General features: G+C 40.3%; 2 protein-coding genes across 4 annotated transcripts in view; one reads left to right on the forward strand and one right to left on the reverse strand.

The window, feature by feature from the left end:
• The window catches only part of REL (REL proto-oncogene, NF-kB subunit), a 33,005-nt gene extending 30,295 nt beyond the window's left edge, over positions 1–2,710 (forward strand). Inside the window, exon 10 of the mRNA XM_068675370.1 lies at positions 2–2,710. Coding sequence (XP_068531471.1) covers positions 2–789 — 788 coding nt within the window. The 3' untranslated portion in view covers positions 790–2,710. The remainder of the gene's footprint in view (position 1) is intronic.
• PUS10 (pseudouridine synthase 10) overlaps positions 2,545–12,571 on the reverse strand; it is a 34,663-nt gene continuing 24,636 nt past the window's right edge. For all 3 annotated transcript variants that reach the window (XM_068675371.1, XM_068675372.1, XM_068675373.1), the window contains exons 11-18: positions 12,211–12,336; positions 10,513–10,569; positions 9,509–9,585; positions 9,360–9,415; positions 9,117–9,234; positions 7,840–7,982; positions 7,269–7,368; positions 2,545–5,610 (exon numbers count right to left, since the gene is read on the reverse strand). In XM_068675371.1, coding sequence (XP_068531472.1) covers positions 5,572–5,610; positions 7,269–7,368; positions 7,840–7,982; positions 9,117–9,234; positions 9,360–9,415; positions 9,509–9,585; positions 10,513–10,569; positions 12,211–12,336 — 716 coding nt within the window. In that variant the 3' untranslated portion in view covers positions 2,545–5,571. The remainder of the gene's footprint in view (positions 5,611–7,268; positions 7,369–7,839; positions 7,983–9,116; positions 9,235–9,359; positions 9,416–9,508; positions 9,586–10,512; positions 10,570–12,210; positions 12,337–12,571) is intronic.

Consider the following 12,571-nt stretch of genomic DNA (forward strand, 5'->3'; position numbering starts at 1 on the left):
GAACCAAACATGTTTTCATCCACGCTGATGATGCCAGGGCTAGGAACTCTGCCCAGCTCCGGTCAGATGTATTCCGGGTGCAATCAGATTCCCCATCAGCCCGCACAGGTGGGCCCAGGGAAGCAAGACACGCTCTCTTCCTGCTGGCAGCAGCTGTACAGCACCCCGTCCTCAGCTGGCAGCCTGCTCAACACGCACCCACAGAACAGCTTTGCGGCCGACGTGCCTCAGCCCGGCGCGCAGGGCGGCAGCACTCTCCCAGCTTTCCACGATAACCCTCTGAACTGGGCTGATGAGAAGGATTCCAGCTTTTACAGGAATTTCAGCAGCACTAACGGGATGGGAGCAGTGGCGGTGTCAACTGCAGACGTGCAGAGTGTTTCCAGTAACAGCATCGTGCACCAGACTCATCAGGCCAGCAACACAGCAAGCATCATGAACATGGAGACCGATGACATGAACTGCACTAGCATAAACTTTGAGAAGTATAATCAGGTGTTAAATGTAAGCAATCACAGGCAGCAGCTCCACCAGGTGCCTCCAGCTTGTCCACCTGTGGTAGCCCCTGGCAGCACACCTTTTAATTCACAGTCTAACTTACCTGACCCAGCAGTTTACAGTTTTTTAGACCAAGAAGTTTTGAGCGAATCAAGACTATCCACCAACCCTATCCAAAATCATCAGAACAGCATTGCAGATAGCCAGTTCTATGACACTGACGGTGTCCACACTGATGAGCTCTATCAGTCTTTCCAATTTGATACCATATTGCAAAGCTATAACCATTGAGCCCGTGCTGTCGGGCTGAAGTGGGGTACGTACAGCGACCAGTAGCTTACCCTTCTTCTGGATTCCCTGCTTTCTCTTTCAGAATGTCACTATGAAAGTTTCACGATGTAACTTCAAAGTTATATATTACAGCCCAAAGACTGGTGCCCGTAAAGAAGAAAAGTGGGAGTAGGGTTTGGGGTTCTGTACTTCAGAAGTGCCTCTTAGACATTTTTATGCTGTTGGAAAAGGGAATTGTTAATACTTAAAGCATCGTTACCTTTAGGGATAGTAAAAGCTGGTATCTTCAGAAGGGTCAAATTTCGTATAATTCACAGGGTTAAAATTGCCTGCAAAGAAACTATTTTTGCAATGGAAAGTACTTTACGTTTTGATAGAACAGAAACTAGGAAGAAACTGCACACGGGCACTCTAGTTCAGATTCACCTAATGTTAAAGTTTTACTCAATTTGCTTGAAAGATTCAGGTTTCTTACCCTCTTTCATATAAAATATTTTTCTCCTAAAACAAGATCATGCATTGATTTTTCACATTTTCACCGTATTCCATTTGCTTTCAAGGCAAATTTACTCTAAAAAAATTTAATGACTATGTCATTGTTAGATATATTTTAAAAGACCGGAAGGTTTGAGTTTTTAAATAGTCCACATCTGTTGTAAATGAATCACTGCACAGAATAATGAACAGAAAGTAAGGACTTCTCTGCACTTCATCCCAAGTGCACTATTTTAAATGACAAAACCCTGTTGCTTTAGGAATGGAGCATGCCGTTATTTCTCCGGGATTTGTTTTTGTGTGTATGTAGCTGTGATGCGTATTTTATTTTGATCTGCAGAAATATTATTGAGCCGAAGCCTCTACCTATTCTTTCCTCAGGTATCCTGGCAGTTTCCTGCTATGCAAGTGACTGCTTAAAAAATGGCTCAGATCCGGCCTCCCCACCACCCCCTCACAAGAAGGCTTGGGGTAAACCCAGAGGCAGTCTTAGTGCAGCCAAACTTAGATGCACTGTATTAACAATTTAAGGCCATTTCAGTCTGTACTAATTAAAAACACTCCTTTACACTCTGTATCAGAAACCAGAACTTCCTCTCTTCACTTGCTTCCCAATCTTCATTCTTAGCCTGAGGTGCAAGGTGTCCAAGGACAGCTCGCACGAATTAACTGGCTAGGTGAGACACTTGTCTGCATATAGGGCTTTGCTATTTTATTATTATTATAAAAAGCAAGACAGCAAGAAATATATCAGTGCATTTCTTAAGTTATAGAGCTGTTTCATATGGCAGATAAGGCTTAAGGATCTAATTTTTACTGTTTGGCAACATAAAACTGCACCACGAAGAGACATATTAAATAGCACACTTGAATGTAAAAGAAACAAAAAACACAACCCCAAATTAAAAAAAGCTACTTGAGATGTACAGTTATATGCAAGGCAGAAAGGAACTCCAAAAAAACTCAGTGGTTTATGGGAAAGCAATGACTGTTTAAGTGCAGTAATTCACTGCATTGAAGGCAGTGAGGTGCTGCAGCTGTAACGCACGACACCAATTACACAGGTTTGACGGAAAAGGTTCTTTCGAGGTGTATAAATGAAGTTTGGAACACTGCTTCCTGTAACTTCAGTACACGACAGAATGAATTGACTCTCCACACTTACGTACTTAAAGCAAGTTTTTCTCACTTCTGCAAAACACTTACCTTTTCAGGAGCTCCGCCGCAGTCTTCTGACAGAAAAAACAAGGAAATACAAAGAAAGCTTGAAATGTGTTGTTTATTCAGTTCTTTTTTTTTGAAGTTCTCAACTTTAAGTTTATTAAAAGTAAACATTTTCCTTACTTTATAGAATGCTCTTTATAGTACAATTTGTTTTTACAGTATAATTAAATATTTTCAAAGTTCTGTTTTCCTTTGTAAACAAGTTGGTTTGGTAATTAAAAAACTGGTTATACTAAGGACTCAGCTTCTGCAGCCTTCTCAGATTCACAGCATCCCTCCCATTAGGGAGACCAGAGCAATCGGAGGAATTAGGCTTTGGCTTGCTTATCCCGGGGCTCTTAAGACTATTTTGTTCCGTTCACAATTACTGTTGGCTGCTGTGAAACCTTAAGCAATGTGCGCATTAAGGATTCATTTGCACTCAGCATTTTTTTGTGGCACAGCAATTGACTTGTTGGGCAGATGGGCGCAGAGCACAGATGCACTCGGGCTCTGCTAGAGACGTACACCAGGTACAGCTTGCACTCACCGCCTTCCCTGCAAAGAGCTGTCTCCAGGCTCAGCTACACTGATACAAAAAAATGGAGGGGGACGTTTTATGTGCCCAGTTGTTTGGAGAAATACAACAGCTTCATTTTAAATCTTTCCAGTGTGAAGAAAGATGATGCTAAGGAACAGTGCTTGGACCTTGTTTTTCAGCATTTTCCATGTAACAGGCTAGAAAATACCTTCCTCTTAAGCACATGCCTCAAGAACAAAGTTAAATCATGCTCTTGTTATTCTCACAAAACATCCTGAGTATCCACACGTAGGCGGTTTACTTTTAAAAACAAGATGAAGGCCAAAGTAGAACATTAACACTATTGCCGCAAAATTCCTTACGGATTATGCTAGTTCAAAATGTTTATCATATTAGAAACTGCAGACTTTAAGCAAAGTTCAAAGACTGGATTACAGCTCATTTTCATATAGCCACGTGATAACCGAACAGTGAATGACTAGCTAAACAGCTGTACAGACATTTGCATCATCAACTTTTTTTTTTTTCTTTTTCCTTCCTCTGGTGTATTTCATTTATCATAAAAAGCCATCTAAGGATTTTTGGTGGACCTCGCGCCATTGCATGGAGAAGATTAGACTCAGTGCCTTTAGTATAGTCTTTAGAGCCTCATTTCCCTGCATTCTGATTCTTAACAGTGTCCCCTGTCACCATGACAATGCAGAGCATATTGCAGGAAGCTGAACCTGAGTGCACCTTAAGTGTCTGAACTATGACCGGAGTAGGAGTCCTTCCTGCTGCTGCCTCGTTCTATTTCCCCCCGGGCCAGCTCTTCTAATGTCTGTTGTGCCCATAGTGCAGCCTTGCTTACATTTTTCCCCTCTAGTTTATGGAATTTATAAATCACATTTTAGCTCACTCTGAGTTTCTGTCAAGAAATCACATAGATATGAGACTGAAATTCTTTTCTGTTTGTTTTCTGAATTCAGTTTCTTAAGTTTTCCATCTTTCACGACACTTCCTTTCTGGGTACTGATTGCTATCTGAGGCAACTACTCCTAGAATCTGTTGCTCATAACAGCTTTCAGATTAAAAACAAAGAAATCTTGCTGTCTGTATCAGGTTCCTACTGTTTTGTATTGGAAAAACAGGAGCTTCTGAACTGCAGCTATACTCGTGTCACAGTGGACTAGAAAAACAAATGATGACAGTCAAGTTCTGACAGCCCATCACAGAGTATACAACATTTAGACTATTTTTTCAAGATAAGTTTTTAGGCACTCCGTTAGAATGTATGCATTAGTGCCTTTCTGAGCCTTCAACTAAAGTTACCATGCATCTGCTCTGCTGGGAAGTCCTGGCACTGCTGACTTCAAGGTAACACATCTCAGTAATCTTCCCTGTCCCTAAACTGTTTTTTCCTGGAAAATAATTACCCTCAATCTCTGAAATGTTCGTTAATGAAGAGCCCTTAAATTCCAAACCTTAATTTCTTGAAGACAGCGTAACTCTTCAGTACTTCAGGTGAGCAGAAACATCTTCCTCACTGAATTAACATCCAGGTACCCATCCAAGGCTAGGTACTAGAAAAAATGCAGTACACTGTGACTGTACTGCAAAACAAGGCATTTTATCTCTGTCTTGGTCTTTTAACGCCAACATTCTTCAGAATGTTCTATATTTATTTGCACTTTGGGGTTCCTGGTATCCCTATTTTTCGCTAGAATTCCATCACGCATTGCCAGGAATTCCCTATCTTTTGGTGACTCACGGGGAAATCCTGTGCGTGAAGACTGTAACCAGGCCAGAGCTGCTGAGGCCACAACTACCTCAGAGTGTAGTTTCTAGGAAGCATCGCTGATGTTTTACAATGAGAAAAACAGTTTTTAAGTGCAAAGTTTTTATCTGCAAACTGTTTTTCCCTTTGAAAAGCACTCCGAGAGGCAAATATGTCTGTCTCTGAAGCTGACATTGATCAAAAAGCAGCCAGCACAGGGCAGAATATCACCTCGTTCCAGGCACTACCCTACTGCTTTCAGAGTCTCATCTTGTGAAACAGTCCTACGTGAACAGGGCTCAGAAAACGCTAGGACTGCACTTCAGGCAATTCAGTGCTACCTGCATCCAGACAAGAAAGCTACATCCAATATAAAAACAGTAAAAAAAATAAAAAATAAATCTGGCTGTAGGGAGGGTGATTTTTAATTAAAACATTCTAAACAGTACAGCATAAAACACACATAATGTACTCGCTTAGCACGCCGTTTGCAGGCAGTATACCATTTGTTTTTCTTAAGGGATTTTTTTTAAAAAAGGTTTGTTTTCAATACATTAGCTTACCAAAATTGTATGCACAGAAGGAATTAAAATAGGGCTAGATATTAAATGAACACTACCTGTTCCAGAATGTTTGAAGTTGATTCAAACTAACAATATCCTTTGGCAGATCAACATGATCCAAACGTTTAACAAAAACACTTTGCAACCGAGCTGTAATACCATACAGTGTTCAGTAACCAGCTGATGACAGAGGAGCTGTTTTTTCCTCATTCCAACTTGAAGAGCTAATTATCCAGGGCTGGAGGCCAGTCAACATCAACAGACTAGAAGAGCAGGAAAAGAAAAAAGTTACAAATCAGCAGACCATGTTTTCTGTATTCAGAAAGGCTTGCCATCACTGTGCTTGTCTGGTCTGGGTTAACAGTGGGAAGAGACAATACATAGAGAGAGATATTATGGGAGAAGACAAGAGGGAGAGTGGCGTGAAACAGCCACCTTGTTCTGTTGGCTCCATGAGTATCAACTGGAGCTGGGTTTTCTTCATAAAAAGCAGAATTTCAATTCTTTTTACGATTACTAGCCAGAATCAGTTGATGTAGGCCTGTATTTGTAGAGTATCCAAAGCTGCTACTTAGAAACATAAGCTATCTCCTCTTATCTTCTAACCTGAGCTGTATATCCTATATGGTGTGTTACGATGTGAAAACAACCTGTTGATTGATGCCACAGAAATATTCAGGTATTGGGCAGTGCAGGCAAGACTTGAGTAGAAAGCCATCAGCTGTCCCCAGATCTGCCTCCTCAGCAAGGAAAACTACGCTAAAAGAATAAGCAGGTGAGCATTAGGCAGAAGAATTATCGAGGCAACATCATTAAGAGTTATTCTGACTGTTAGTCAAAAGGGACAGAACATGCCTGACACTTTATTAGAAGCAACTGTAATAATTACTACGACTGGATTATGTCTTTCTTCCCTGCTCTCCCTGAGGCCACATCTCCAATTTCCTTTGGGCATAAACTTGTTGTTCACCCTCTTCCAAATGTTGTGCTGTTGCGATCACGACGCAGGAATCACAACGCAGTACATTAAATGCCTTGGCTCCAAGACTGCCTACATTAATCACACCTATTCCTTGCCTAATCTACAACTTCATCAAAGGATTAGGCTCTTAGGCTAAGCTAAATTGCATTACTAGCACGATGACTAATTATTTTAGAATCCCTAGACATCCTTCATAGTTGCATCCAATAAAAGTAGTGACACCTATCCGTGCAAGAGTGATCCTGATCAGCCTGCACCAGGTTCAAATGCTCCTGTTTTCAGTGCCCCCTGCAAGCTCTCTTTCTGTATTATCCCACCACAGGTACACAAAAAACTGCACGTTTGCTGTGCAAAATTTAACACATAGGCAGTCTTCCAGAAACACATGACAACAAGCATGCTGGTAACTGGCTACTCAATGTGAAAATTCACGTTTTAAATAGACCTTGCCAAACCACCAGGCTTAATATTCAATTCAAATCTCCACATACATTCTTTTAGCCAAAACAAATTTTGTAGTTACAAGTCAGTATCTACATCATCTGACTCCAGCAAGTGAATAAAGATAATTAGTTTGAACCAGTGTTGAAAGAGGAAGTCAAGTCACTCCTATTTTTTCTCCGCCCCCCTTTTCAAAAGAAATGATGTAAACAGAACAGAAAAAGAAAAGGCTCTATTACAATGGGTCCTAATAATAGGTGTCATCAATTCCTGCTCTGTCCTCCCATCCCTCACCCAACACGAACTCAGCAGAGGAAGCCTGTCGCATGACACAAGCATGTGGCAGTGTGGTACAAACCATCATCTTTGCATAAACGTCAACTTTCCTATTAACTGAGGTAAGAAATGTTGATTTGGTTAGAGCGATTCCATTGAAAGCATCTCACAAGTGCAACTACATTACTAATTGCCAGGACAGATAAATAACAAAGAACTCACTTCTACATCCAACTCCAGAATGTCAGCGGTTCTGTTCAGTAGGGAACCAATATTTGGTTTTGTTCTTCCAAAGTCTCCGTGCACAAATTCTTTAATGTAGCTAAAAAGGGTGGCTAAGGAAAGGTGCACTGTGCCATAAAGGCCTCCAAAGGTGGAGGGGGAAAAACGGAAAAAAATAGTGTGATGAAAAAACATACTCAAAGCAAAAATAGTGTATTTTTCTACTGCTAATCTAAATTGAAGTGAACATCCTGTTACGACTATCAACATCGTGTTAAGCTCATATCCATAAAGACTACTAATTCTTGGCTTTTTATACATTTTATAGCTATCAGATACTTTTCCATCTATCAGATTGCTCACCGCCAAAATACGCACAAAGTGGTAGCATTTTTGAATGAAAGCCCACGTGAAATTCTGACATAAAAGCAAACATCAGCAAGATCTGACTGCTGAAGAACCGAGATTTAGAAACACTGCAGAGATAAAAGCAGGAAACTTCCCATTGCCTGAATTGCTCTCATCAACAAGGTGTTTCGTAAATGCATTGTGTAACAGCAGCTAAGGATACGTTCCTGCTTGAGTCTTCAGATGCAGGCGAAAGTGATGCTCATCTATGTACTCAGACTTCATGGTGTGAATGATCCGACATCGTACGGCCAGAGGCCTTCTGTGAAGAACCCGGAGAGGTGTCTTCTGGTCAAGTTTTAATTCCTATTACAAGAGGGAACAAAATAAACGAGGAAGGAAATATGCAACACACTGCACAGATTGAGATGAAATCAAATGTACCATTAGCCAATCGCATCTTTCTTTTTTCTATTGTGTTATGGGAGTTGAGTAATCTTCTGGAGGAAAGACTAATTTTTTTCGTGTTTATGGAAAGAAAAAAGGACAGCCATCTCAGAGGCTACACGAGAAGGCCTCATATGAACACAAACTAATGGAATCACATATACAGAGGAATAACCTTGAAATCTCCACGGTCGTTTGCTGGAATAACTCCAGGATTTGAAACCTCACTGAGAGCCTCAGGCAATCAAAAATAAAATAAAAATCCCATCCACAAAATGCTTTGTCTAAACTACAGCCAACCCTCTAGAAATAATAGTGGGGGGGGGAAAGTTCTCAGAAAAGACGTTTAAGAAGCTCATTCCCTACCCTCATCCCCTTCCCCAGATAAGATGCCACACTTTGAAAGGCAACCTTTCAGGAAGTGGGTAGGCATACTTAAAAAAAAAAAGAAAACAACAAAACCAGTTCACAACAATTGTTTCCCTTAACTGTATTGCTTCAAGCTTCAATTTGAGAATGATTTCATGGCCAAGACCCATAGACAACAGTGCGACACAACAAAAACTGAAGCCATTCCCCCACCAGCGTTGTCCCTCTGACTAGCTTTTGGAGGAAGTTCTCGTTAACACAGCATGCTTGCTACACTGAGCACTTGGTTAGCCCTTTTTGCACTATTTTCCATAGACCTTACAAACTTCTAATTGCTGCAGCTGTGGAAGAATGGCTTTAGAGCTTGCAGAAGAAGCAATCACCATTCCTTTCACTTAAACAAAACAATCTAAGGTAAAGAAAGAGGCGTCGGTGCCAGATTTCCCCCTCCCATTCCCTGCTGTTTATTATTTGGTCTGCTATTACACAATAACTTGTAACAGGCTATCTAACAGTGAGAAGGGGGAAAGGGAAAGGAGATATGAAAGTCATATAGCAAAAGGAACCCCGATCAAACAAACCAACCAACCACAGGAAGGAGGTATGACCATGGGTGCAATCTCCCCTAAGACACCAGGACAGGTACTACATAAATTAACAAAAAAAAAAAAGAGCTACAGATACCTTGATATCATCTAGAAATGCAATATCTTCTTTCTGTATTGCTTTGTCTGTCCATACTAAGGCACTATAGGTCTTTGTTTTTTCCTCTTCACCTTCCTTCATACGACCAATTGCCTCTCTAAATAAAAGAAATTAATTACTCATGTAACATAAGCATAATTATATAATGCTGTGAGCAAGAACGCTTGCAAAACTCCCAAAGCGTCACTTTGAAATCCCTTGCCAGCAATGATAAATACTGACCTGGTGACAAGCTGTAAATCTCGAACCCGTATTTTGTCTGACGAGTTATTAATTGTCTGTGATATTTAAAAAAAGAATCAGTTAGCAAAACTGCTCTCTTAGAGAAGAAACACATGCTTTATGAGTTCCGGGAGGTGCAAATGATTTACCTGCTGAAGTTCCTTCATTTCCTCAGCAGTAAAATGTATTCTACGAGGATTCACAAGCTCAATGGCGAAGGGCCTTCCTGGCAACATGCACAGTCATAAAACATAAAAACATGTTGTTCTAAATTAACGTTTGAATTTATGCAGTAAGGTTGGAAGGTGTGAAGGCTGTCTGCTGTTATGCAAACAGGGATAGGAACTTGCAGGCTTAGGGATGTAACATCAGATGGAAGGAAAGAAACAAGGGACTTTTTTGGCTACTAAACCCCAGTATCAGCAATAAGTGCAAATTACGACTTCCCAGAAGACATCTTGTACAAGTCTGTGCTAATTAAAAAATAAAATAAGAAAAAAAGTTAATTAGCTTATTTTCTGTCACCTACAGCAATGCCCAGGTGCAGGATGATGTTAAATCCCGCTCCCTCAGCTAAACATCTGTTGCAATAGCTGCGCTTTCTGTGCTGAGGGCCAGGGATGCTCCCCAGTAAAAGCAATGCCAAGAATGACACTCCCAATCAGACAGGAACTGGAATGTATCATTGTTAGTTTTCACTTTTTCTTCCCCCCTGCTCCTTTGGATATAGTAGATTCAGAGTATTTTCCAATACTGACCTTTAGAAAGGAGCCAAGTTCAAAAAGAAAACAAGGCTTCCCCACTCCCCAGTGACAGGCAAAGCACAAGGACCCAACAGAAAACAGGACAGGAATCTGTCTGGCATAAAGGTTTTAAAAATAGGAAGTGAATAAAACAAAATATTCTTAACAAGCTCTGCTTTTCCATGCAGCTATGCAGCCAGGGATACAGAAAAAGGTCTCCTCTTTCAGTTCTTTTTATGAAGCTACGAAGTCTTTGGGAAGAAATACATAAATATCACTAAAATGTTTCCACCATAAAACTTCAAAGCATGCCCAGTCACACACTTATGCACTTAGCAGTCAGCAAGACCTATCAGGGTAGCTCCATTTTGTCTGTTTCTGTGCTTCACAAGAGATGTTCCAAGCCTTACCATTGCCTAGTGTTCGTACATCCACATCTTCTCTTCCAGAGGAGGAAAAATTAAAGCCTATAACAGATTTGAACAAGGGAGATGATATTTTACTTTACATTTTTAATACTCTCCACAGCTTTTAAAAGGTGAGATATTCTAAATTTGTTTGCAAATATACTTCAAATAGTTATCTTTATAAAATGAAGCCTGCACTGTATTTGACCAAATCAAGAGGGAAACAGTTTCTGTTTATTCCTTCATGCTCACTAATTTCTTGAAAAGCACTCCTAATTTTTTGGCCAATCAATGTGAGCTGTCTTCCTCCAAAACAGAACTTAAATACACCCAATGGTTTCCAAAGATTTCAGAGAAGTTTCTCCTAGTCTGCTCTCCTGGGCAGAAGAGGAAGAAAATTCAGGTCCAACCTGAAAGATAACCACTTTTTTTTTGTTTGTTTGTTTGGTTGGTTTTGTTTTTGTCTTTCAAGCTACAAACATGTATTGTTGGATAATTTAGTTTCCTGTATCACACCCCTTCTATCTTCAAGCTTTGCCTGAAGATGGACTGGGAGACCAAACCTTGCACTAAATAGTAACTTTGCAGCTCCACTATAAAGGGTCTCTGAAAAACTGTTTCACTTTTATTTTTTTTCCTCTATTGGGAACAAACAAGAGCACAAAGATTTTCTTAGTTTTTATTATCCCTCACTTCTCCAGTCATGTAATGACAACTAAATAACAGCGAGAAAATGTTTCCATGGTCATGAAGGCTTTTTTCTGCCACAACATCAGAATTTTCTTAGTTGGACTCTCCTTGGACAAAACATGCTCTGGATCTTTTATCAACTTCACAGCCCTTTGCTGGACTCAGCGTAGCATGTCCGTGTCTTTCTTGCACAGGAGCCCCAAACTGGGCCCAGGACAGTGTCACACCACTGCTGAGAAAAGGAAGAAGATCACCTCCCTTGACCTGCTGACAACAGTCTTCCTGTATGTTTATATTGCTCCTCACTGTTATTTATAGGCATTTCTGGTGGTCACCTGTGGTAATTCTGCAAGCTAAAGTCAGGTGTTACATACTAATTGGTCTGAAGACATAGTTGAGAATTTTTTCTAGTGTTCAGATTAGCATAGCAACTCTTGGGAGGGAGGAAAGAAGGGGAAAGAAACTCTTTTTTTCTAAACTAATATGTAATGCAATTTTTCCTTGGGCGTTCTATGTCTCCAAGTCTAGCAGGCGACAAATGACAGGCAATGATTATTTCATCTGGATAATCCCTGGATAAGCATTTATCTTATGGAACTCTATGCACTGAAGAAAATAAATTAATCAAGGTAAGAAACATGAAGGGGTTGAAGGCTAGGCAGATATTATGGAATGCCCATGGCAAAAACCTCCTCATTAGGAGTCACTGAATGAATTACCAACTGTTACAAGACAAAAATACTACCACATAAAAGCAGACTTTTTGCATCATCAGATCAGCTGAGGAGGTATTTTAGAAGGATAAAAGATACTGTATGAAATACAATCATCTAGTTACTCATAGGCCATAGCTAAAAAACAGCTTATGGGCTTTGGCTCAGAAGGGTAGGAGAGGGATAAAGAAACGGAGTGTTTTCCATTACACTCTTGTATTAAGTGAGTAGCTACTAAGAAAAAATATTCTAGAAATAATGAGAATTATATATGGTAAAAGATCTCCTAGACACTTACTGTCTGCTTTGAATTCTGCCATTAGATGCTCCGAAATCAGTTCTTCCACTGAAGACTCCAGCTTTCGCTCCCCATCAATAATCCAGGGAGTCTGAGGTAAATTCCTTGAATATTTATTGTACCTTCCTGTACAAACAAGCATGTTACCTGTAAGCGTTCTTAAGTAATGGACAAAAGAACCAGTATTCCATATTAAAATGCATTTAACTTCCATTGGAGCCTCATGAAAATAATTTTAGTCACTTAACCTTGTTTTACAGCAAGAGCACTGCAGCAACAAATTCATGCTCCTGGACCTACAAGTGTTTCAGCACCCGAGACGACCAGCTTAAAGGCACATGTGGAGAACCTATTGCTGCAG

This window comes from Anas acuta, chromosome 3 (genome assembly GCF_963932015.1).
Source record: "Anas acuta chromosome 3, bAnaAcu1.1, whole genome shotgun sequence".
In the NCBI taxonomy this organism is placed as follows: domain Eukaryota; kingdom Metazoa; phylum Chordata; class Aves; order Anseriformes; family Anatidae; genus Anas; species Anas acuta.